The sequence below is a fragment of the Erpetoichthys calabaricus genome, chromosome 13 (genome assembly GCF_900747795.2).
Source record: "Erpetoichthys calabaricus chromosome 13, fErpCal1.3, whole genome shotgun sequence".
NCBI classification, from domain to species: domain Eukaryota; kingdom Metazoa; phylum Chordata; class Cladistia; order Polypteriformes; family Polypteridae; genus Erpetoichthys; species Erpetoichthys calabaricus.
Genome location: NC_041406.2, coordinates 62669232 through 62695027, shown reverse-complemented (window position 1 = coordinate 62695027; position 25796 = coordinate 62669232). Strand labels below are relative to the sequence as shown.

The 25796-nt window shown below is 36.9% G+C and overlaps 1 protein-coding gene across 1 annotated transcript in view; it reads right to left on the bottom strand.

The window, feature by feature from the left end:
* Positions 1–8610: 8610 nt before the first annotated feature.
* pdk4 (pyruvate dehydrogenase kinase, isozyme 4) overlaps positions 8611–25796 on the bottom strand; it is a 77159-nt gene continuing 59973 nt past the window's right edge. Inside the window, exons 8-11 of the mRNA XM_028817061.2 lie at positions 24277–24372; positions 20578–20688; positions 17842–17955; positions 8611–10598 (exon numbers count right to left, since the gene is read on the bottom strand). Coding sequence (XP_028672894.1) covers positions 10455–10598; positions 17842–17955; positions 20578–20688; positions 24277–24372 — 465 coding nt within the window. The 3' untranslated portion in view covers positions 8611–10454. The remainder of the gene's footprint in view (positions 10599–17841; positions 17956–20577; positions 20689–24276; positions 24373–25796) is intronic.

Here is a 25796-nt window from a genome sequence, read left to right as displayed (position 1 = left end):
ATGAACTAATGCATTTATTTGTCACTCTTTGTAACCTAGAGGCCCAGAAAAACTTGATATGTAAAATACTCTTCTATTAACAATGCACAGCATTTGTATGTATTCTATTAAATGTAATAAAAATAAGATACTGAACCAATGCTGAAAAGCCACAGGCACCCATAGTTATATTCATTAGTTAATATTTTATGAAAAATGCATAATCAAAAACATGTTTTACTCTGTGCATTCATTCATTCTATAAACATTAACATTATATATAATAAAGACAGTTTTAGCCTAAACCAGGGGTTGCCAACTCCAGTCCTGGAGGACCACCGTGGCTGCAGGTTTTCATTCTAACCCTTTTCTTAATTAGTGACTTGTTTTTGTTGCTAATTAACTTCTTTTGAATTCATTTTAATTGATCTGCTCCTGAAGACTCAGGCCCCTTAATTGTTTCTTTTTCCTTAATTAGCAGCCAAACAATAATGAGATACAAAATGAGCCAAAACAACTGGTGGCCATCATACAACATCTGAAAATTAAGATGAAGATCTCAGGAGTGCCAATCTTCTCAGGTCCCCAAAAATATTTGAACAGTGGTCTTAGAAAAGAGAAAATCAACAATTTCAGAAATGTCTGCTAATGCACCACGAGAGCAGCAACAAGCCATGGAATCAAACAATTGGTTTAATTAACAACAAGAATCAGCACCTCAAGTGAAATTGGTTGGAGTTTGACTTCCTCACTTAGTTGGTCTTTTGTTGGCTCCCTCACTTCACATTTCATTTCTGTTTGGGTGCCATTTAAGGAAGGAAATGAAGCAATTTAGAGGAACGATGATGAAATTCGGGGGAACAAATCTTAAAAAAGCAATTCAATTAAAATTGAAAGTTAATTAGCAGCACAAATAGGGCACTCATTAAAACCAAAGATTAGAATGAACACCTGCAACCACAGTGGTCATCCAGGACTGGAGTTGGTGACCCCTGGCCTAAACTAGAACTATAATGTTTTACACAGGTATGCATTTTGTGAAAATTTGACTTTGTTTCTGGCCAGTTTGCATTCTTCACACATCACTGTTGCTACTGTTGAAGACAACGTTAAAGGGCACATGCAAAATTAATGTAGTATAATTTGTGAATTCGTTCATTATTGAACAAAAACAGACATGCATTACATGAAAACTTTAAGCAGACTCTGCTTTTATCCAGTTTGCATTCTCCACACAACATCAGTGCTGAATTTAACTTTGTTCACGTGCATACCATTAAAATGAAAACAATTGACAACAGAGATAATTGATGTTAACGAAATCGATTGTTGCACATACCACTCACTACCAAAACTGGTAAGGATGACTTTACAATTCAGTATTACAAATGGAATGAAAATGATAGGTTTCCAGTTCATTCATTTTATTTTGAATGTCCGGTCATCCAAATTAATAACGCTCATATTTTTCAAACATCACCAGCATGAACGCTTCTTACCTGACACCTTGCTGAATAAATCTGTTATTTTGTGCATCTTTCAGCCTCTTTTTCAAGATTTTTTTTCTTTCTTTCCCATTCCCTCTCCGCTCCACCCTTTCTCTTCTTTGACTCCATTTAAAATTCTTTCTAAATAACAGTAGCGTCACTACACGAATAGCGGTCTCACCACACTATTCTTCTGCATTGTAATTAATGTAGTTAAAATTATTCTGTTTCATGACTAAAAAATAAAATAAAATATTTTGTGTAGCCTTCAGTCACTCTCTCATCATAGCGCTATGGTTTAACTGTCAGAGTATGAGTGATGCACATTAAAAATATTAAAATAAAGTAAAAACAAGACCCGTTCATTAACAAACTTACCATGAAATGAAGATAAGCATGTACATTTAAAAACACAAATCATTCCACTCACATACATGTTTCATTAATAGAAACAAATAAAATAAAACATTTCATGTAGCCTATTCAGTCAGGAAAAAAATAACGTTAAAAATGTGACCATACACTACACTTCATTAAAATCTGAAACAAAAATCAAACAAAATAAATACACAGTAACAAATACCAAAACCCATACAACATCCAAATATAATTCAAAGTATATTATAAACTTTTAAACAATCTTCATATACAACTTTATTCACAAAAGCACCAGACGTACACACCTCTCATCATAGCGCTCCTGTTTAACTGTTAGAGTGTGAGATGCACGCAAAGTCAAAACTTGACTTGAGCATAAACAAGAAACCAGAAAAGAAACCCTCCAATGTTAAACTGAAAGGATTTGTGCCCACTTCAGAGCAATAACGCCTGTTCGTTTTCCAGTATAATAACATTATATAATTTGAAGGTCAGTAGGAACAAGACAGAATACATGTGTGTGAATGAGAGAGAGGTCAGTGGAATGGTGAGGATGCAGGGAGCAGAGTTGGTGGATGAGTTTAAATACTTGGGATCAACAGTACAGAGTAATGGGGATTGTGGAAGAGAGGTGAAGAAGAGAGTGTAGGCAGGGCAGAATGGGTGGAGAAGAGTAACAGGAGTGATGGATAGGATTAGAAATGAGTACTTTAGAGGGTCAGCTCAAGTTGGATGGTTGGGAGACAAACATTGGTTTGGACATGTGCAGAGGAGAGATGCTGGGTATATTGAGAGAAGGTTGCTAAGGATAGAGCTGCCAGGAAAAAGGAAAAGAGGAAGGCCTAAGAGAAGGTTTATGGATGTGGTGAGAGAGGACATGCAGGTAATGGGTGTAACAGAACAAGATGCAGAGGACAGAAAGATATGGAAGAAGATGATCTGCTGTGGCAACCCCTAATGGGAGCAGCCGAAAGAAGAAGAAGAAGTTTATTTCACTGGTTGCTCTCAATGCCAGGCCAGGCAGCAGGCCACCGGGAAAGCTCCCGCTGATTGTAAATGTCAGTCCGGCTCTGATATACAGTCAACTCCAGACATATTGTCACCGCTGAAAAAAGTGAACAAAAACATTAATATAGATAATACATACCATAATTTTAATATTCCTCAAATGTTTGGAGAAATTGTTGACTATTTATGTAATAAAAACAATTCCTGCAAAACTGTTGTGGTATCTTCAAAAACTTATGTAACAAAATTGGTACCCTTGAAGAGTACTATAAATAAATTTGCATCTTTGGGGAAAAAATTTTCCTTGATGTTCCTTTAAGTGTCTAGGCACTGTTGTCGATGGCCATTTTCTGTTTATTGGGGTATAAATATGAGGTAACAAACAGGTAAAATTCTTTTGTCATCCATCAATATGGGTAAAACCAAAGAGCTTTCAACTCAAATGAGAAAAAATGTTGTTTAGCTGCACAGATTGAGGAATGGCTACAAAAAATAGGTATTCATTTGAAATGACCAGTAAGCAATTTAGGGCCATATTAACGAAGTCTGAAAAGCATGGAACTATTGAAAATTTGCCAGGAAGGGGACGCATCTGCATATTGCCCCCATGCACAGTGAGGAGGATGCTAAGAGAGGCAAAGAGGAGCCCAAAGATCTCAGTTTCATAACTGTGAAGTTTACTTGAATCTTGAGGATTCACAGTTTCAAAGTCAACTGTGACACAACACCTCCATGACCAGAAGCTTTATGGTTGAGTAGCACAAAAGGAGCCTCTCTGGAGTCCAAATACACAAATCCCAGTGTCTCAATGTTGCCAAGCAACATTGGAGATACAACTGGAATCATGTATTGTAGTGAGATGAAACAAAAATTGAGCTTTTTGGCCACACACACCACACATTTGTTAAGGTCAGAGGCACAATGAATTTCATTAAATACCAGAACACTTTGGGTGAAAATCTGGTTGCCTCTACGAGAAGGCTGAAACTGGGCCGCAGTTGGGTCTTCCAACAAGACAATGATCTGAAGTACACATCAAAATCAACAAAGAATTGGTTGCAGTAATACAGAGTCAAAGTTTTGCAATGGCCCTCTCAATCTCCAGACTTCAACCCAATTGAAAATCTGTGGGCTCAATTGAAAAGAGCAGTTCACAAAAGAAAACTTAAGGAACTCCAAGAGAAAACCTAAGAAACTCCATGAGTTGGAAATGTTCTGCATGGAAGAGTGGTCCAAGACCCTTCTACAAAGAGGATGAGTGCCTCTTCATTCTCGCCAGGGGAGGATCCACGAAATACTAACATTTGTGTTGCCAATATTTTTGGAATCTTCCCTATTATGAAAATTTTTGTTACTTATGGAAAATAGTAGTTCTGTTTGACAATAAAACCACAAGACATATTCAATTGTTAAAGCACAAAATATCACTAATTGCATGTGTGGTCCCTTCTATATATTGATTTTTGCAAATTTTTATGAATATTTCTGGAGTTGACTGTACACACACACACACACACATATACAACTTTGCCGTATATTCATTCAAGTAAACTTGCTCATGGAGTTCAGTGTAGCATTCTAGCAACAAAACTCACCCAACTTACAGTATGTTCATCTACAAAGGATATAAAACAGCTACTTTATAAACCTGGGTAGAATCACACCTAAAACTAGGAGATGTCCATTTTTTAAAGTGGAAATGTTTCTACCTGCTCAGCTTCCTGTATTTCCAAATGCAGACATTATCTTTCCATCTCTCTAGGGCTTAATGTTTAACTTCTAATAGCTGAGATCTTTCACTTGCACCCTCCAGTGTGCACACACACACACAGGACAAACCCTACCTTAAAATCTTTGAATACAGAAAGAATGGATCCTTTATAAAAAGTACATTTTGAAAAAGGATGATGGGTTTGAATGGTCAGGTAACACTATAAAAATGCTGTATTCACTGTACATCAAGCTAAGGTAAAATTGATTTTGGTTAACAATGAGGAAAATCTTTCCCTCAAAAACAGCTTGCTCTTGTTTTCTTTTAATCTGCCACAAGTATCTCTCATCAGACTGTCTCATTTCACATGCCTCAGCCTTTATTCTTTTCCTCTAGAACACAATTCCGCCCGCATCTGCAAGATTATCTATTTTCTGTGTTATGGTCTTGCTACTTCATTTCGTCAGTGTTTTGCGTTTTCACATCATACATTCCCACCCTTCAGTCTGAATTTTATAAAACAACCCTCAACAATACTAATCTCCCTGTCATCTTTTCAAGTACTCCACTCATACACTAGGTTTGCTTCTTGATAAAATCTTCTGGAGATACTTGTCTCAGTTCCCCGGTGACAAAATAGACTGTGGATACTCCCACGTGTGCTCCCCAGACCTGACCAGGTTGCTTTAATCCCAAAGACTGTTGCCTTCAGCCATTAAACAAAAAGCACAGCACCTGCTAGAAACTCAATGCCAGGGCTTTGCTTACTGACTTGCTGAACTGGACCGCTTCACAGGTGGGTGTGTGTTGGCAATTCAGAATGGACTTTAAAACGTGAGCCTGAAAATATTCTGCTTAATTAAAATAATATATATATATACAGTAAACCCTCTGGTCACAAACGTTTCCGAACATGTACAAATCGGGTTACGATCAAAAAGTTCACAACCACACACTCTGGAGGCGAACAAAAACACTGGAGGCAAGTTTCCCTATGCGCGTTCATACACGCCAATGATTTCCCATTCTCCGTTTCCCATTTTCTTTTCTTTGTGTATACAGGGCATAACAAAGCAGCTGATTTTGCAAAAGGAGTTATAATGTTAACCAAGCAGAGGCCTCACGTGCTGGAAGCAGCTCGCAGAGGATAGCGTAAGCGAGCCAATCATATGCGAGAAAGCCAGGAAGATTCATGGCGATTTGCTGCAAAAAAATCCTTCTTCGAGTGGCGAAGGTGTGGAATTTGAAGCCAGCAGAGGATGGTTTGAAAAATTTTGCAAGAGAAGTGGCATTTCTTTTTTTTCCCTGTGCTTAAAACTCATAAAAAAAAGTGTTTACAGTGAGTGGTTCGTAAGGGTCTAACACAAACTCTTACAATGTTAGTCTTCTCTGTTGTTCAAGGTTTTCTCAATGTTATTCAATGTTTTTACATTTAGTTTACTATTATACTGTGCATTCTATGGTAAAATTAACTATTTTTGTACTTAAAAAATATATATTTACATACAGTTCGTACGGTCTGGAACGGATTAATTGTATTTACATACAGTCTTATGGGGAAATTACATTCGGGTTGCGTCCAGAGTTTTGGAACGAATTACAGTCATGACCAGAGGTACCACTGTGTATGTATAAATATATGTATATATATATATGTATATACAGGTAAAATTCCGTTACAACGAAATTTTCATTACAACAAAGTATTTTTATGGTCCTGACAGTTTCCTCATTTGACATGAGTCTATAGAAATCTTGTTACTGCGAAGTACATTCAGCAGATACGTTCATTACAACGAAGTGACCTTGAAATGCCTGAATGAATCATCCACAGATCAGTTAGTTCTGTGGTCGCAGCTCAGTTGTGCACAACGATCCCCAAACAGAAACACTTTTTTTTTTGCTGTTTTTGGTGGTTTTCAGTGATACATTTTGCTTATTGCCCATCAACATTTGAAAAACATCCATTGGAATATAGGTCATTGTCACCCTCCTATAGAAACGGCAGACATGAAAAACGATAACAGTTCATATTAGAAAAAAAAAACTTTAAATTTTTGCAGCTCTCAATTGCAGCAAAAAGAAAAAAGACATAGCCAGTGAATTTGGAATTTCACCATCGACACGGTCAACTTTCTTGAAAGGTCGAGCAAAAAAAGAAGAAATATCTCGGGTTGCAAAAGTATTCGAACTGCTGCATTTGAAGACACCGAAAAAGCAGCTTTTATGTGGTTCAGTGATACTCGTTCAAGTAACAATCCTATTAATAGGCACTCATTCAAGAAAATGTGAGGTTTCTAAACTCTCTTGGGACCTTCCCCAACTGGACGACATGACAAAGAGCGTCCTGAAGTGTGATCACCACGTCTGTGGAAGACTGTTTATCTGTTGCCGGGGCAACAGCAGGCTCACAGCTCTGATGCGGCTCTTCACTGAAGCAAATAGAAAAGATCTCGATGGGTGATGCATGGAACATTATAAATGCAGGGAACTGTATTACTTGGCCACTAACCTCATCACAACCCTGTCTGACTGTTGTGTCTGTGTACAGGAGAGTGACAGATCCCGCTACAATAAATAACCGTGCTGTTCCTGTTTTAAGATGAATAAAGCTGGTTTTGCTAAAGTACTAAGACTCAGCCTCGTGTCTTGGGGTGCATGACAGGGATTTATAGTGCAACCCTGATCTTTTAGGATTCACTTCTGTGGCACCTCACTGCACCGCTGTGAGCCTGCTGTTGCCCAGCCCCAGCAACGGACAAACAATCTTCCACAGACAATTGCACTTCGGGATGCACTTCAGCATGACATTCCCATTGGGTGGGGAGTGGGGGGGATCCCAAAAAGAGTTCAGAAACCTCACAATATGAAGAAGAAGAAAAGAATGATTCGGCTTCTGATTGAAAACTGTGCTGCCCACAACATGCTTCCATATTTAGATAATGTTTGCGTTGAATTCCTCCCACCCAGTTGCACAGCAGTGCTTCATCCATTGGGTTTGGGCATCATTCGCACCATGAAATTTAGTATTATCACAAGGAAATGCTGAGAAAACATTCTCGTTAGCATAACCTGTAGACAGGAGAAGATTAAAATTAGATAGATAGATAGATAGATACTTTAACGTGAAAGAAGCTATTGAAATGATTGCAAACACCTGGACGTAAGTTAAAGAAAGCACTATAGCAACAAATACAGAATCTCATTAAAATTAAATATTTTTAGGTCCCTGGCAGTTTGTTGTAATGGAATTTTACCTATATATATATATCGTAGGGCACCGTGGCGGATGTTAGCCGACTTGCTGAAAAACCACAAGTGTTACCTGGTAGGTAACCACCCATACAATCAGATTGTGAATCAGACTACGAATGACATGAATGCTGTCAAATGAACGAACCAGACGCCGTGGCGCAATGTTATAGGCTTCGTCTCTAGCGCTGATGTCCGAGGTTCGATCCCTGAGAGGGGGTGCAGTGAGTGTGTATGTCTGATGAGCCCATAATTAGGGCGAAACACATGTCGTGCACTCTTTGCATTATTTGACAGTAAACTATTTCAACCATATATATATATATATATATATATATATATATATATATATATATATATATATATATTATTCTCATTCTGTTGTTTTTTGCCTTACCACCTAAATACATTATATTGTTAGAAACAAATCCAAGAATAAGCATGATTTCTAAAATGAAAGACTACAGAAAGGACAGCAAAGTTCAATTTTTAGCAGTGCAACTTACATTTTACTATCAAAGGTAGAAGGCAATGTTCTTTTCAGAGGTATTCTTAATGCTATTTGCCAATTGTTTTAAACTGAAATGTAAAAAAGCAGCAGGAGCAAAAATGTATGTAACATAAAATACATTCTTTATTTTGTGCTGAAAGTGATAAATAATGACATTTAATTACTTTGTGAAAAAAATGCATAGGAGTGTACTCCTTACAACATAATAATAATAATAGTGATAATAATTATTTTTATTTATATAGCACATTTAAATATATGAAAAAAATATGACTAATTCTTTTAAATGTGATTATTTTCTGCCTACAGTATGTGGGCTGACCATGCAATGTACACTCCTTTGAAGTTTTATGTTCTGACCCGAGTACTGAGCAATTCAGAGCTTCAAGCCACTCTGCCTGGCTAATGACCCTACAATAAATCAAAGGTACAATTAGTAATTGTTTTATTTCAGTTTATAAACAGTATAATGAGAAACAGACAAGACTGTGGATGAAACAGAATTCCTATTTTATTCTGTTTACTTTCTTTTATATTGTAAATATTATACATTACAAAACCATGATGGGTAATCCAACATAACCATGATTAGTATTACTATAAACACAATATAGTTACTTCTTTAGAAATTACACAAAATTATAATTTTGTTCTATTATGAAATATGGCTTCACAGAGGACTGATTGGTAAAATACTTTGTAGAGCAATGGCAGGTTTGTCTACATGTCATTATTGTAGCACAGTTTATTTGGCATTAAACACTGACAATATCCACCAATGAAGGAAATATTAACACATATTATCTGAGGCATATTATAAAAATGTTTCATGAACTGACTTTGTCAGTTTTAAATAATAAAGATAATATCAAGCTTATATACTGTATCATACACGTGGCACCGACCCACTGACAAACAAAAACCTGTAATATGATACCAAGATATTTTCTAATTATTTTAGCAAGGCACTCACCTACCTAAGGCGGTATGCAGAAATCAACATTAGCTTATATGATTATGCTTTGTGGTTTATATCTTTGTCATTAGGACTGGCAGAGAGTAATTTCTGGAAATTAATAATACATTAAATGTCTTTGGTGTGTGGTACAATTATTATGGATGTAGGGAAACACAGTACCATTATTTTTGATCCCTTTTAATGAACTGATCTAGTTTAGGAATAAGAAAAGCAGAGACAAGTCAAGATATGCATCTCCATTGTGATCTCCTTTCAAAATATTATTCCACTGTGTTACATTGTTATCTTTCAGTCTTTTAGTCTAAAGGCAGTTACACTATATATATTTATATATATAATTTGTTCTTCTAATTTGGTAGACAACAGTGACTTTAACGTCTTTGTTTTTTACTTGTTTGTTACAACGATCAAATATGACTTATCTCGGTATTTGTGGTACAGTACAAAAGATGTGGAATTTGTCCTAATTATTTTTTACTTGAATGCTCTCACCAACACTGTAACTGGTAAATCACATTTTACCACGAAAAAAAACACACTATGATGCTTATCTCAAATTTCACTGATTAATATTACCCTAACACTTTTAAGCAACACAGGCAAGCCCATATTCCCGTTTAATATAATGAAGTAGTATTTTATAAATTAGAGTAAAACAATACATTTAGCTAGAAGCTCATGATCTTGCTATTGACAAAAATGTGTGGCTATAGCCTATGGAACAATAATTATACAAATTACAATCAAACTGTAATGAAATCTGTAATGGAAATTGAGTGGTATCTGTAACTTGAGTCAGATTAAAAAGAATGCTTGCATAATATGAATTTAACTTTGTTAGTTTATGCTGTTTCCACTGGCATTCCACTAAACAACCTTTACTTTTCCAGAACTGTTACCAGCTAACAGTGAAACATACTCAAATATATAACACTTCTTTAGCTGCGTCTTTTGTCTTGTAATTGGCTCATGGCACCAGTGAACAGAAGCAATGTGTACCCAACCTTCTTGAATCTCCTTCTTTGCATACACATCTTACTCTTGTTAATCTGAAACTGGACTCCATTTGACTTTTTGGTGACCTGCCGCTATACAGGCTAAGTGGTGGTCCACAAAAGCAGATTGCTCTTTATCTTGCTGCTGTAGCACTCATACATCAACATTATATTTTCCCAGGTTTTTTGGCTCACTGCTTGGTATGCACCAGTCGTCTGCTTCTATACTTGTTCGATAGTGCCTCCATACAGACTTGTTGAACACAGGTAGTCTCTCAATAGATTCTGATGACAAGGCCTAAAGAAAAACATATAAAATCATGCAGTTGATCAGCAGGTTATTTTGATCCTCATCATTAACAAATATGTTCAAAATTTACAACTACAGTAATCCGTTGTGACCATATTCAATGCTAGCTGCCTGTAGTTTAGTGTAAGGACAGCATCAAAAATGTATCTAATAAAGTGTAAATATTACTATGGTAATCATCTTATCAAATCACTTAATATACAGTTTTGTGAAGTTTTATACCTTTGCTTAGTTCAAAATTCAGTGGTAAATACTAAAATAGGGCAAAAAAGCCAGACTAAAACTGCTTAGAAACAGTTTTAATGAGGGTATAATTGTCTAATTTTACCTTTTGGTCCCAGGCCGACTCATTTACAACTAGGGCTGGGCATGAAAGCAATATTAAATTACTTAATTTAAATCCCATAAAAATGAAATCATATATGGGTCATTTTCAAATAAGTCTTGTGGGATTCTTCTAGAGCACGGATGTCAATCTCCGGTCCTGGAGGGCTGCAGATTTTCATTCTAACCATCTTCTTAATTAGTGACCAGTTTTTGCTGCTAATTAACTTCTTTTGCGTTAGTTTTAATTAGCTTGACTCAGGCCCCTTAGTTGTTTCTTTTTCCGTTATCAGCAGCCAAACAATAATGAGACACAAAACACGCCACCACATGACCAGCTCATCTGTGCCCATCACACAATATCTGAAAATAAAGAAAAGTGAAGGTCTCAGTAAGATTGATCTCTCAGCTCACTAAAACATTTTGACAGTGTTCTTAGAAAAAATCCCAATTTAGCTGGTCATCTGTTGGCTCATTTCACGTCTCATTTCTGTTTGGCTGTCATTAAATGAAGAAACAAAGCAATTCAGAGGGCTGAATACATATAAACAGGGATATTAAATGAAGGGAAAAGAAATTAATTAGCAGTGAAAACTGGTCACTGATTAGGAAAAGGGCTAGAATGAAAACCTGCAGCCACTGTGGCCTACCAGGCCTGGTGTTTGACACCCCTATTCTAGAGTATGTAGGACAAAGTAGGTATTGCCCCTTTTGTGGCCTTCTGTGGTACACAAGAGAGCAGTAGACTTGGAAGAAAATCCCAAAATCAGCTGATCACACCACCACCTGCATTACTAAGATGGCACTAAAAATAAGGGCTAACCTGCACACAAACTTTTGGCTAGCTCTCTACTTCACTTCATGACAAAGCTGTTAATCGAGGATGAGCTCTTTCAAATGAAACAGGACACAAAAGAACATTTGTTTTTAGCTTCTAACCACCAGATATACTATGGCTGATTCTGATGGACAAAATAAGGCACCCATAAGCAGATATTGGATCTGTAACTGAAACAGGGCATGATCAATTTACCAGAAGCCACACCTTCCTTTAAACCTAGGTGCAGACATTTCTTCCAGCTTCTTTGGAGCTGGCTGGCAGACTGAAAGACAGACAAAACTTTATTTGTTCCCAGGGGGAAATCTGGCTTTTTACAGAAGTTGATTACCATTCTCTTTAGAGAGGAAGCTGACTCATTCTCTTGAAGAAAGGAAGCATTTTCTTTGGGCCTGGAAGTTACTCCCCATACAGAGTTGGAGATGAACACCTTCAACTAGCTTTACAATTTATTCCTGCAAGTTTAAACTCAGACTGGAAACACTGAGAAGCAGTATTACTTCAAAGAGGGAATTTCAGCATCTAAACCTTTGGCCAGGAAAAACAATATTTTTCCCTATGATGCAACAGAGGACAAAAACTTTAATAGTACACTGAAGAGGTTAACACCATACAGCAAATCAAAAACCAAGTGGCAAAGCCCTCAGCTCAAACCTAGAGCAATAACACAAAACTCCAGATGGCATCAGACATCATCTTAAAAGGTTTAGTACATAGCTAGTAAGCAGGCAGATAAAGACCTTCTTTCTCATGTTTGACTGTCACAGTGTAACAAGCTCATGACACTGTCCAGGGAACTGTTACAAGCTTTTGACTACATTAGCAATAAAAGCCTTGAACTGCAACAACATAGTTTAGCCCTCACTCACCCAAGGCTGTGTATGACAGCATGGATTAGCAGACTATGACATGATAATCATGCTCAAATTCCCAAAGTGGACCACAAAAATAAAAACCTTACAAAATCAATAAAATTTAGAAACCTGTAAACGTCTCTGTCGCATCTGTTTCTTTGTACAGTTGATATACAGTACGTTCTATACAAACAAAGGAAATGCATAAAAGAACATAGGTCTGTCTTGCTGTACCAGTCTGTTTTGTTAAAGAGGGAGCTAAGACCTCAGACTAAGTTTTTAGTTTACAAGTCATTATGCATATCAATCCATTGCTCTGGTCACAGGACCTAGATATATCCTAAAAGAATAAGACAGCGCGCATTAAAGGTGAAAAAAGTTTTGAGTTGCTGGGGTCACTCTCCAACAGGTTGAGGAGCTCAGAAATACTGGTGGGCCCCAAGGTAAATCTATTGAAGAGGGGTCAACTGAAGTAGTGTGGCTATGCAGTTGAAATTTATCTTACAAGCCTCTCCCAGTGTGTGTATGAGACATAACCCACTTTGTGAAGACCCAGAAGCAGACACAGAACATGCTACAGGAACTGTATCTCTCAGCTGGCTTAGAAGCATCTGAGAATTTCACTCCAACATAAAGCTGAAGCTGAATTACTCAAAAACAGAAGTCAGCTTTCTTGACACCACTGTTCAACTGAAAGACAACACCCTTCTGTTTTTCACAAACCAACAGACAGATGGACCTACCTAAGAAGTGATAGCTTCCACCCCAAGCATATAAGGCGCTCCATTATTTTCAGCCAAGCAATACGGTACAATCGTATTTGCTCAGACCTGACAGACCGGAATAAACAAATGCAGGAGCTCAGTCAATATTTCATCAGACAAGGTTATACAGTAATCCCTTGCTATATCGCGCTTCGCCTTTCGCGGCTTCACTCTATTGCGGATTTTATATGTAAGCATATTTAAATATATATCGCAGATTTTTTGCTGGTTCGCGGATTTCTGCGGACAATGGATCTTTTAATTTCTGGTACATGCTTCCTCAGTTGGTTTGCCCAGTTGATTTCATACAAGGGACGCTATTGGCAGATGGCTGAGAAGCTACCCAACTTACTTTTCTCTCTCTCTCTCTTGCGCTGACATTCTCTGATTCTGACGTAGGGGGATTGAGCAGGGGGGCTGTTCGCACACCTAGACGATACGGACGCTTGTCTAAAAATGCTGAAAGATTATCTTCACGTTGATCCCTTCTGTGCAGCTGCTTTGTGAAGCGACATGCTGCACGGTGCTTCGTATACTTAAAAGCTCGAAGGGCATGTATTGATTTTTGATTGTTTGTTTTTCTCTGTCTCCCTCTCTCTCTCTCTTTCTCTGCTCCTGATGGAGGGGGTGTGAGCTGCCGCCTTCAACAGCTTTGTGCCATGGTGCTTCGCATACTTAACAGCCAAACAGCCCTATTGATTTGTTTGCTTTTCTCTTTCTTTCTGACATTCTCTGCTCCTGACGCGCACTCCTTTGAAGAGGAAGATATGTTTGCATTCTTTTAATTGTGAGACGGAACTGTCATCTCTGTCTTGTCATGGAGCACAGTTTAAACTTTTGAAAAAGAGACAAATGTTTGTTTGCAGTGTTTGAATAAAGTTCCTGTCTCTCTACAACTTCCTGTGTTTCTGTGCAAATCTGTGACCCAAGCATGACAATATAAAAATAACCATATAAACATATGGTTTCTACTTCGCGGATTTTCACCTTTCGCGGGGGGTTCTGGAACACAACCCCTGTGATGGAGGAGGGATTACTGTACCCCCAAAACAACAGACACTCAAATAAGAAGAGCTACTGCCTTACCCAGAGACAACCTTCTGGAATATAAAAACAAAGACAATAAGAACTGCATCCCGCTTGTTGTCACCTACAACCCACATCTTGAAGCACTTCGAAAACTTATAAAAGAATTTCAGCAAATGCTAAACAATGACCAAACACTGAAAAATGTATTTCCTGAACCTCCCCTCCTGGCATACAGACAAGACAACCACCAAACCTTCAGCAAATAATTGTCCGAAGCTCCCTAAGTGAACCAACAGAAAATGACACATCTCCCTGCCTACAGAAAAGACGTAAAACGTGTGCCCACATTTATAATACAGACCGTATAGTTATACCACACTGCTGACTAGAACACCACATAAAGGGATCATTTTCCTGCAGATCATCTAATGTAGTCTACCTAATTCTCTGCATGAAATGCCCTGACACTGCACTATATGTGGGAGAAACTGGACAAACACTCCGCCACAGAATGAAATTACACAGGTTCCACATTAAATGTGGCAACACAGATGTTCCTGTAGTGGCCCACTTCAACAGCCATGGACACTGTGAGAGGGACTTTAAAGTCGCAGTGCTTATGGGCAACTTCAGAACACAGCAAGAGAGAAAAGAATGGTAAGTTAAACTCATGCTAAAATTTAACACATTGCAACATAGTTTGAATAGAGACAAGAGTTTTATGGCCAGATATGAGGATTGTGTGCATCTCTCAGACTGACACAGACAACCTGTCTACAGATCCACATTGTATTGAAAAACTCATTACAAACTTTAAAAGACTTTGTTGGACAGTTATCTTATCCAAAGATCTTGATCATACATTGTTTTTCTCTCTTGTTAAATGAACCCAAGCCTGAAGGAGTCGGTTAATTTTTTACATTTAAGATTTCTCACTTAAAGATTTACCAATGTTGTTTTTTGTCCTAGTGTGTATATAAACACAGGGAACTCCAGTTTCTGTATTACATCTTGCCTGAAGAAGGGGCCTGAGTTGCCTTGAAAGTTTGCATATTGTAATCTTTTTAGTTAGCCAATAAAAGGTGTCATTTTGCTTGACTTTTCACTACATTCATAATGGCTAACACGGTACAACACCCTAGTACTCCTGAAAGAGCTAAAATATACATATATATATAAAAATGATTAACACAAAATATAAAGTAAAAATACGTAAAACAAATTAATCTGCACTTTACCTTTGAAAAGAATCATGGCTGCTGTGAGAGACAAGAGAGAAGAGGAGGAAGAGGAGGGTTATTGTGTATAACTACTTTCACTCTAACTAATGGAATCCCTGCTATCTGTTGGCTCAATGGATTCTTTTTTTTTTTTTGCAACTTTAACAAGGAACCTCTCCAATGACAGTTGCTTTTGGCTGAAGAGTCACTACACTTGGACACAAACTTAAAAAAATGCTTTACGCACTGTAAGGTTTCTAAACTCTTTTGGGATCCCCCCACCCCCCAACAGGAAGACATGCGGAAGAGCGTCCCGAAGCAACCGCAGGCTCCCAGCACTGTAGCAGTTCACCGTAAAAGTGAATCAGAAAAGATCGCGGTCATGCTATAAGCACCTGACGTCGATGGGTGATGCAAGGAACATTATAAAGGCAAGAGCACAGCATTACTTAGCCACTAACCTGGTCACGACCCTGCCTGATTGCTGTGTCTCTGTATAGGAGAGAGGCAGATACTGCTACAATAAATAACCGTGCTGTTCCTGTTTCACGCTGAATAAAGCTGGTTTTGCTAAAGTACTGAGACTCAGCCTCGTGTTTTGGGGTGCATGACAGGGACTCGCACGTTACAACACACACACATGGGTCACCATGCTATAGTAAACAGTATACACTCATACGAATGTTGACTATACGAGTGAGGCATGTTGACTGAGACCGAGCAAGGGAGACGATTACCCACAATCCCCACGTGACGCTCGGTGGACAAAGCGTATACGAACTACTCGTATTGCAAGACCTTGCTCGTTTATCAATTTAAAATTTATTAAAAATTTTAGCTCGTCTTGCAAAACACTCGCAGACCAAGTTACTCGCAATCCAAGGTTTAACTGTATATAGAATGTGTTGGTAAAAGATTTACTGTACAATAAAATGCATTGTGGTAAAAGTACAGTAAAAATGGAGCCACTGTTCTTAAAGTACAGTATGTGGTGTATATCATTACAATAGGCAATTTTATTATAAACCCTTATGAGGTATAGTATATATTATTACATTCCAAAAAATTGTAGAATATCTGGTAATATTCTGTTTAACTTTAAAGAAAAAAAAACTAAAAGGGAAAAAAGTTAACCGTGCTCAGTATCAAAAAATAATAATGAAGACAGATGAGAGACAATTTCATTTTGATTAACTGCCTTGTTATGCATTAGGTTTATCACTTCAATGACCAAGAGAAACACTATTGACATTTTGAGTTACGGTGGAGATGAAGAATGCAAATAAGATAGAGGATTGAAAACCCGAGAACTCACAACTGTTGAGCCATTTCAATATCACATCAGGAAAAAAAAAGGAGTCTTACAAGATCTGTAAAAATGAGCTCACTTGGTACAGGAACCCGACCGTGAACACTTCAAAAGAAAAATCGTAGTAATGTTGATTCCTTTTTTATTTAACTTGGGAGATGACCTTGAAGCACTTTCAGTGTCACTTTCTTATGTTTTGTCTGCACTATGAAATCCTCATCCAACAATACAGAGTCTATGTCATCAACAATATTGAAAACTTTGTTTTTAGAGTATTACATAGCGACAGTGATCCCAATCCACCTTATGGAATTTGTTGTCATCTAGTACATAAAATGAAACAACACATTCTAGGAAATGTTTGTTGACATTTAGCAATAGTTTCAGCTTTGTACCCCTTGACGTCAACAACATCTTTCAAAGTGTAGACTTTACAGTTAGTAACAATACTTTTTTACAAAACACTTTTTTGTTGTATGCAATTTTAGAGAATATTCGTACTATTGTTACAAGGGAGTGCATTGTGCAAGGAATAAAACGTTTTTATTTGTGAATAAAATGCTTCACTTTGGTAAAAATGTTGCATTTGTAAAGCCCCTGGTTAAATGATTAAACAAAATTAGAATTGGCCAACTAGTTGATTAGCAAAATAGCTGACAGTTGCAATCTCCAAGTGTCAAATTTAATCTAAAATGCTTTTTGATAACATTCTTAAGATACCATCAAAGGAAAGGACACGTGAAATTATTTGTTAGTGTAAATTAATAAAATGTTAACTGAGTGAAACTTCTTACTAAAGAATTACATTAAATGTGGTGGTATTTTAAAAAATGATATTGTGAAGAAATCTTTCATTGATTTCTCTAATAAAACTCTAATAACCACAGAATTACCTTTAAATAAATAACCGCTGATGTTCCATATCCTTCCATAGAATAAAGCTGCAAATCCCCTTGAAAGTATCTGGCATACAGACGAGAAATTGGAAGACCATAACCAAATCCTGCCTAAAACAAAAGTTTAAAAAAGCTGTCAACAAACAAAACTAATATTGCTGTACTAAATGCTAAAATGTATTTTTATATAGATTTAATACATCTCATAAACCTAAATTATACCCAAATTGAAACAATATACCAAATGAAAGGATAAAATACTATGTCATTTTGTAACTACTATTTTCTAAAGTTTCAACTGCATATTTTTCCCAGTGGATTTGCACATTAAATAAAGCAGTGTAATATAAAATAAAACAAGGATTAATACGGATTTTATAGACCAACAGTACTCTACTTCAGCTCAGAGATTTGGAAGGGCTGGAAATAAATGTTTAATGATTTCATTAGACCAACTAAAACAAACATATCATTTTTATACCTAGAGTACAATGACAAAAGAATTACTCCCTTCCTGATTTTTTATTAATATTTCAACATTTTGATGCTGAATGTTTGTAGGTCTTCTAACAGAATCTAGTATTAGATAAAGGATGCCTGAGTGAACAAACAACAATTTCAAATTAATTAATTTATTAAATGAGCAAATATATCCAAAGTCAACTGGCTCTGTATGAAAAACTTATCACATCCTAGTTAAATCAGTTACCTGGATTAACACAATTAAATCCAGCCCTACTCAATTTACATAACCCTTGCCAGCAGAATCAAGTTGCCAGCCCAACGACTCAGCAACCACAATATGCCATGAACAAAAGAAACTACAGACAAAATCAGAAAACAAAATGTACTGTTATCAGTATGGAAAGGGCTATAAAGCCATTTCTAAGCACTGAGACTCCACCAGGCCATAATGCCAGCCATAATCTTCAAGTGGAATGATGCTTGGAAAAGTAGTGAAACCTTCTAGGAATGGTTGGCTTATCAAAATTACTCCAAGGGTGCAATGTAAAATCATTGAAAAAGTCACAAAGAAGTCAAAAAAAATATTGAGACCTTCAGGCTTTTCTTGCCTCAGAAAGTGGGCTTCATTGTGGGATGAATGGTGGAAACCACTGATAACCAATTACAATATAAATGTTAATTTCTCATTATCCTGAAGCACCTGGATGATTTCCAAGCTTTTTAGTACGATGTTTTATGGACAGATGAGACATACTAGGAATGTTTTGAATTACTGCTGGCAGTGCAATGGTTTAGAAATGTTTTGATGCCCCAGAAACTGGATGACTTGCCATAATTAAAGTAACCAGGCATTTTCCACATCAGAATGGCTGAAATGTAGCCTAATTTAAATTCTGGACTGATTTAATCATAAGTCTAGACATAAACCTTAAAGACATGCGGTAGAAGGTCCTGAAATAAGCACCTGAAAGCCTAATAATGTTTATGAACTAAAGCAGTTCTGCAAAGATGAGTGGACTGTAATTTCTCCAAAGTAGTAGAGAAGACTAGCTTTGAAGTACAGGATACAGTATACAGTGCATTATAGGACATGGTATTAGTCACAGGGACAGGCTCTGTGTGCATGAGAGCTGAAAACCAATGAATGGCCATCCAGAAGTATAATGCATAATAAATGCAGTGATGAGGAATAAAGAACACAAGTATTTTGGTGAAATTTGACATGCCCAGCAGTTTTCAGTCATGTAAACGTATACGGTATAGCAACAAGATTTGCAACTGCATTCAGCAAGTCTTACAGCCCTAAAGACGTGAAGTCACATTATTTGACATCAGCATTAGCAAGCAGTACAGTCATAAAATAACAGCTTTGGTGACCTGCTAGATATTTGCTTACTGCAGCATGAATTCCAAATAAAATGTAAATGCTAGTCAACTACTGGCAGTACCCCACTAAGACTTGTGCATACACTGAACAGTATTTAGCCTTTTACCTCTGCTGCAGACATTACAGAGGGTTTAAATTATATTCCAAGTAGGTGTGCCTCCTGTTTAAGATGGGTTAAAATCTAAGTAATCAATGAACTGCAGTGTTAAAGTATGCAGTGTGCCATCTATTGGAATGTATTTTGTAATGCATGCAGTAATAAAATGCATTGCATTGTCATTCCAACAGATGACACATCACAAATATTCAAAGTAATAAAATGCACTGTATTTTTCATTCCAACAAATGGTGTATCACAAACATTTTTTGTAATAAAATGCACTGCATTGTCATTCCAACACATGGTTTACATCACAAATATAAGCCGAGCTTTTATAATTCTCGTAACAAATAGCATATAACAAAGAAATAGCAACTGGACAGACACACAGATACCTGCTCTTTTATTTAGGTGGATATCTTTAAAAAAATGAAAGGGAGATTTAAATGCACCTTTTGTAACTGTTGGAAACATATTAATATGTAGGCATAACAATTTAAAAAGAAAGTAAGATACTTTTAATAATTGGTTTATTAATATTTATCAAAGTTTTCAGTATATGGAGAAGTACTATTTGCAGATTGGTGTATTAGTAATTTACATTAAGAAACAAACCCTACACACATATACTTTATAATTGATTCTTAAAACCTCTACAAAATCCACTAATATATCATCAGTCTTCTCTGAAAAACAAATTGAAAAATTTTTCTGATGTGAATCATCTAAAAACAAGATGTATGTATTTTATGTATAATGACTCTCCACTTTGCTTAGTTACCAAGGGTGCATTTCGTGAGTTGTCCATCACAGGGCTTGGTGCTGTTGTGTACATATAGCTGAAAAGCCGGTCAATCTTCCGTAGAGGAACTCCTCCTCCCATATCTGACATCTGAAGAAAGCACAATTACGAACAGTTATTAGATAATGTAATAATGCTAAAATAAAGATTTTCTTAATATCTACAATATATGTTACGGATCACCTATGATGCCACAACCTCTTTCAAAACAAAAATTAGTAACTTTGCAAATTCTTGAACTAACACCATCCTTCTAAATATTTTATCACCAAAGAAATATGTGAATAGCATCCTGGAATATCCAACAGTTATTAGGGAGATGTTCAGTGATCACCCTAGCCCAAAGCATTATAAAAAAAAAAGGGCCAAAAGTTGAAACTTTATCAAAACTAATTATCAGAACAGTTACAAATATGGGATTATCAAGGGGAAAACACAAAATACAAGCTGGGAAAAACACCATAATGCCACTAATATCCTACAGGTTCAGCCACCTCTCTACCCAGCTGGCACATTTGTTCACTGTCTAAACACACCAAACAGCTCTCCTACTTATATTCGGAACTCTATCTCCTTGTTTTGATTTCTCGCTACCCTGCGAAAACAAACTCAAGCTTAGTAATGTTCTGGTAGTCAATCTAATATTAAAAACGGTGATGAGCAGCAACGGTTGAGTACTATGTTTTATCTATTGATGTATTTTAAAAATTACAAGGATAAATCAAAAAGTAAAAGCAATTTGAAAAGTACTTAGTAACTGCAAAGGATAGGAGCTGATGCAATACAACATGTTTGCAACTACTTATGGGTAGTTCGACCACTCACAGTGCAGCACTTTGCAGTTAGCCTAGTTGAAGCCAAAGTAAAATTAACATGGATTGTCCATTGCATGATCGCACATTTGTTGAACAATGCACCATAGTGAGATTTCTTTGGGCACATGCTGAAATTCACCAAAGGATCTTGGCTTATGCAGATCAGTAAGCTGTTTGGTTACCCATCTTGCGCAAACTTTACAGTACCCCAAGTTATCATGCACTATGGCACATGTAGCTGATATCCAAATGTTCAGCAACAGCAGACAATGTAATCCGTCATTCTTCTCTGATGAAGGCAATCACCATGTCGATGTGGGCTTGTGTGCAAGATATTGATGGACAAGATAAAGCTTCATTGGTTACACGTTCTTCCCGCTTTAAAACTTTCTACCCATTCATAAACTTTTCGTTGAGTCATGCTGTTTTCACATTCATACTGAGCCAGCAGGGTGCTGCAGGATTCCCTAATCCTCTTTTTTACTGTAGATAGTTTTCTATGATTTTGGCTGTGTGCTGGGGTCATTGTCATGCTGCAGAATGAAGATGAGACCCATCAGACACCTCTCTAATGTACTGTATGATGGATAAGAATCTGCCTGTACTGTAAAAAAAAAAAAAAAAGGGGTCATTGATTTTGATCAACACACCAACTCCACTGCTGGAAAAGCAGCCCCCAAACACTCCAAAATTCTTCAGTGTTAAACTGCATGTACACTTCTCTGTTCTTTCAGGAGATTAAATGCATTGTTTGAACCAAAAACTTCTAATTTTACATTATCGGTCTACAGCACCTGCTGCCACTTTTCTGCACCCTAGTCCTTGTGTTTTTGTGCATAGATGTGTCATATGGCTTTAATTCCACCTCACAGGAATAGCTTTTTGGTTGTAGTTTTTCCATGAAGAATACTTCTGGTAAGACATATCCATGCTAAAGGTAGGTGTATCAGGATCCTAATGGTTTCAGCCAGGTCAGAGTTGACAGCAGTGCTGAACATCTTTTGAGTACAAAGGGGAAGTAAGTTTGATCTATTTTATCATTTGCTTTACTCAGCTTCGGGCGGCACAGTGGCGCAGTGGTAGCGCTGCTGCCTCGCAGTTAGAAGACCCGGGTTCACTTCCCGGGTCCTCCCTGCGTGGAGTTTGTATGTTCTCCCCGTGTCTGTGTGGGTTTTCTCCGGGCGCTCCGGTTTCCTCCCACAGTCCAAAGATATGCAGGTTAGGTGGATTGGTGATTCTAAATTGGCCCTAGTGTGTGCTTGGTGTGTGGGTGTGTTTGTGTGTGTCCTGCGGTGGGTTGGCACCCTGCCCAGGATTGGTTCCCTGCCTTGTGCCCTGTGTTGGCTGGGATTGGCTCCAGCAGACCCCCGTGACCCTATGTTCGGATTCAGCGGGTTGGAAAATTGATGGATGGATGGATGGATGGATATACTCAGCTTCTAAAGCTAAACGGTGTGCTTCCTATCCTCAACTTTGCATGTTTGTACTTCTGTAGATGAGCTTGGACAGCACATTTTAGGAACACCACTCTGATACAGATGTTCTGCTTGGAAGAGAACTTGAAGATACAGGATGATCACCTTTTGTCTTCTTGTTATGTTCACTTTTCCATGGTGAAAGATCTTCTAGAGAGATCGCCACATCTGCTGCAACCTCATCTTTTAAGAATGGTTGTCCTTTACTCCATTTTATTCCCTTTACACAGCACATTCTGCTTCACTTAATCAATTTTGTCTAACATACACACTATATCATTGGCCACTCGCGCCTCTTTGTTATGTTTGCATAATCATGCACTGGGCTATATGCCTATAAAGATCTCACTAAAAAAGGACCTAATGCTATGTTAGATTATTTAAGGTTATTCAAATTTCTTAGTGTATTGCTTAACTTTTTGAAAAAGTCCATCTGAATATGCGATTTTACAGAAGAAAATGCTTCAATGATTTTTCAAGCTGTAATCTTAAATGAAGCTAACAAGGCATAATTGCGTAAAATGTACCAACGTTCCATCACATTACATTCGACAATCAATCATGTATTGCATTCAAGGTCAGGGTAACATACTACATTTGACTGTTTTAATATATTTTAATTTCAAACTTGCACATATTTTAAAAATTAACATTATTATTTCCATCACAATCTTATGATTCCTGTAGTATTGTCACAATCCCCTAACATGTTTTTTTTTTTGGTGAATTTCAAGTTGGGAAACCTTAGTATAACATGTTATTAATACATTTTAAGTTAATGTTCACAACAATAAAAAAGCATGCAGACCTCACATAATACACAACACTATCTAAAACCTCTACAATTTCATATTAAAATCAGTCAACAATGTCATTGACAGGTGGTTAAAATTTAAACATGTTCTTTCTTAACTAGATGTGTCAGATTGGTTACCCTCTATCTGACAGGTGCATCTTTCAAAGTAATCTTTGGCAAATACATGGCTAAAAAACTTGTTAGTAGGTACAGTGATAATATGGACTAATACTGTTTCCTGTACAAAAGCTACATAATGTTAACACATCTAATGAGATCTTATCTGTTTAAGATACAAATAAGGATTTTTTTGGGGAGGTCTGAACAGCTAAATGTGGCATAATACACAGAGCTATCCCAGGAACATCTGGACACTGAACATCTGGTCACCCTATTTGAAGCATAAGTTCTATTTGTTTAAATTCATTTCTGGGGGGAGATCAGCAATGTTGGCTATTACTTAAAATTATGGCACTGCTTCTCTGTTGCACAAAAAAAAAAAAAAAATCAGTCATTATTCAGTTAACTGAAATTTACATTTCACAATGTATCAAAATAACCATTATTTTTAAGGTTTTTTTACAATAATTACCTTAATAGTGAGATCTTCTTTTCCTAATGCAACCATAACTTCTATTGGCGGAAGAGACCTGGACTCATGTGTTTCCACTGTAGCTCTCATAGAATTCTATTTCAAATTAAAACATACTTAATTACCTGACATTCAAATTACTTGGCACCACTTGAAAAAATACAAAAAAGGTACTTCACAAATTTGTCTTATCTGTTAAAAAATGATACCAACAATCAAGCATTTCATGCATTCTGTCTGGAAACATAATATAGCAATAATCATTTTATGGATTATAGAGAATATCTCTTTCGATTCTGGAATGAGCAATGTTTTCTGAAAATTATGGCTGACTACAAACATATTTAATTTCTAAAACTGACACATTTTGAAGCTGACATTGTTTAGTTAAGCTTAATTTTTGTTTTCTGTGTTAACACATAAAAGCAGAAATAACTAAAGTAGGCAAACTTCTGTGTGTTTTACCAGCATGGACTGAATCTCACATCAGTTGCTCACATACCTAAGAATTCCTTAGAGTGGTTGAAGATGACCTGTTAAAGCAGACAGCCTTTCTTGTTTAACATTAGAAGCAGCATGGCTGAAACCCACTGGTGTTGTATTTTTAAATCTTTAATTATTAATTTGTGTGTGTATTATGCACCTCTCCTTCCTTGATGTTTCCTAAATTGCTGCACTACAAATGCTCATACTTGAAACTCTAAAATTCTATGCCCAGATTGTAGGCGTGGATTTTGATAAGGCCATTCCCAAATCATTATTTTATTTTTCTTTATCTCGTATTACATAAACTTGCACATCACTTAGCTTTTCTTCACAAATGCTTGACAACGCTTTTCTGAAGAATCATTTGGTAGTGAGCAGAATTGATTGTTCTCTCAATGCCAGCAAACAGTCTTGGGTCTGACATAATTACCATGACATTACCACTATGCTATCTTACAGGTCTCAACAAATAAAAAGGTAGTGTAAGCCAGGAACATGCTAGGATCAAAAATATTTTTAATGTAACAGTAACACTGCTTAGCATGGGTAGGCAATGGAGTAGACAAGACACGTAAAAGACAGCTGCCAACTGGGTTGTCAGTTGTACAATGTGGGACCACACGTTCTGAACAGAGGGCTGAATGAATATGAACAGGATAGCCCACACGCTAAACAGGAATATGAGAGAGAGAATACCCTGAGTAAAGGGCCCAGCTGGTCAGGAATTAAGACAGTCATAACTTAACTTGAGGCTGCCAGCTGGAGTAAAACAGATATAAAGCTATAAACTATTTCCTGGAAGCCACTACTCAATTTTGAGTCGTATAAGTGACGCATAAATGAAACAAGTAGAAGTTGCCTCCCTAATAAAAGGAAAAGGAAAATAAAGTTATAAATGCAGTAAACACATGCTTCAGAACTCCCACATTCCTGACAGTCATCACATGAACAAGTAGAAGATCACTCCATTACCTGTAGAACTTTTACGTCAGGGGTTAACACTGCTCCAGTCAGGATTTTCAAAACAGTAAAAG